General features: G+C 39.6%; 1 protein-coding gene across 1 annotated transcript in view; it reads right to left on the bottom strand.

Moving 5' to 3' along the window:
* Positions 1–1327, bottom strand: part of LOC107577620 (cullin-9-like) — a gene marked incomplete at both ends in the record, with an annotated part of 7023 nt that overhangs the window by 620 nt on the left and 5076 nt on the right. The window contains 2 exons of the mRNA XM_016263677.1: positions 3–55; positions 143–333. Coding sequence (XP_016119163.1) covers positions 3–55; positions 143–333 — 244 coding nt within the window. The remainder of the gene's footprint in view (positions 1–2; positions 56–142; positions 334–1327) is intronic.

The following is a 1327-nucleotide window of genomic DNA, read 5'->3' as shown; positions in this document are numbered from 1 at the left end:
GCTGGAAATCAGCATGATGATGACCAGCAGCCCGTTCCGCACGGACAACCCGCGACTGCATAAACCACAGCAGAAAAATGAATGTGAATTCAGCAAACAAAGTCAATCATGCTACATCTGAAGTAGACTTCAAACCTCTTACCCTGCTGTGCTGAGCATGAGGTCAATGGCAGAAGGGATGGCACACAGGAGCCCTTTGGAGCCTTCGGGTGTAGCAGAGCCTATGCTTGCGAAAATCTCCAGCATCATCTGAGTGCCAGACTCAGAAAGAGGCAGACAGCCACCCACACTGCGAGGGTCATGTTTACTGGCACCTGTGATGACCTTCAGAGTCTGGAAAAAGCGATTCATTTTTATTTAAATAATCCTGCATCCTTCAAGTGTACACTTGCAATGTACTGACAATATGATTTAAAAAGGCGGTGCTCAACAGGGATGAGAATTGTAAAGAATGCAATGATTCTGGCTCCAATTCCAATTAACCCTACTTTAATTAATTAATTAATACTTAACCCTTGGGCACCCTTAGGGACATTTTTGTGTATTTTAGTTTTTTGAACGTTTTGGCTGCGTTAATACAAACAGCACACAGAAATGTGCATTTTTATTGGAATTGTCATATTTCACCCTCATTTGCTTTCATAAATCTATTTTACAGTAGTAACAAAAAACAATCAGGACACTCAGTTTCACTCAGGACAAAACATTCCCATTAAAACTACAATATTTAATGAAAATTAAACAAATATTATTTTTTGGAAAATAAAGGGGATTTAATATTACAATTAAAACATTGAAGAAATATTGTATGATTATTCCTTAAAAATAAGGTTTTAATAATTTTAGTAGTAGTAGTAGCAGTCTGTTACGTATATTCTGCTGAACAAAAGTAATATATTTCTGCCGCAATGTCTTCAAGTTAAACCAAACTTTTATTTTGATGGGTTGCCGTGAATACCATTACATTTCTGTGTGATATGAGGATAGTTTTACTCAAATGAAACGGTCAAATGCTCATGAAGTGACTCTCAGAGCAGTTTTGGAGGTGTTGTTCATGTATTTATGTCCTCATTTAGTGAGACAGCAGACATTAATATCACACTGTCATGCGCGTTTCAGTACAAGTAGTAAACAAACCCGCGCGTCTGCGCCATTCATTAACAGAGACACGCAGAATTCATATTTAAATAGTCGTTTTGCGGCTTAATATTTACAAATACTAGAGGGAGTGGGAGTGTGCTCACTTGTGTGCGCGCGCACGTTTGTGTGTGTGTGTGTGTGCGCGCGCGCGTGAGCATCGGGGCGGAACTCCGCTGTGCGCGATACA

The sequence above is a fragment of the Sinocyclocheilus grahami genome, unplaced genomic scaffold (assembly GCF_001515645.1).
Source record: "Sinocyclocheilus grahami isolate Dianchi unplaced genomic scaffold, SAMN03320097.WGS_v1.1 scaffold6608.1, whole genome shotgun sequence".
In the NCBI taxonomy this organism is placed as follows: Eukaryota; Metazoa; Chordata; class Actinopteri; order Cypriniformes; family Cyprinidae; genus Sinocyclocheilus; species Sinocyclocheilus grahami.
Note: the sequence above shows the minus strand (reverse complement) of the source record. Positions and strands in the feature narration are given on the sequence as shown.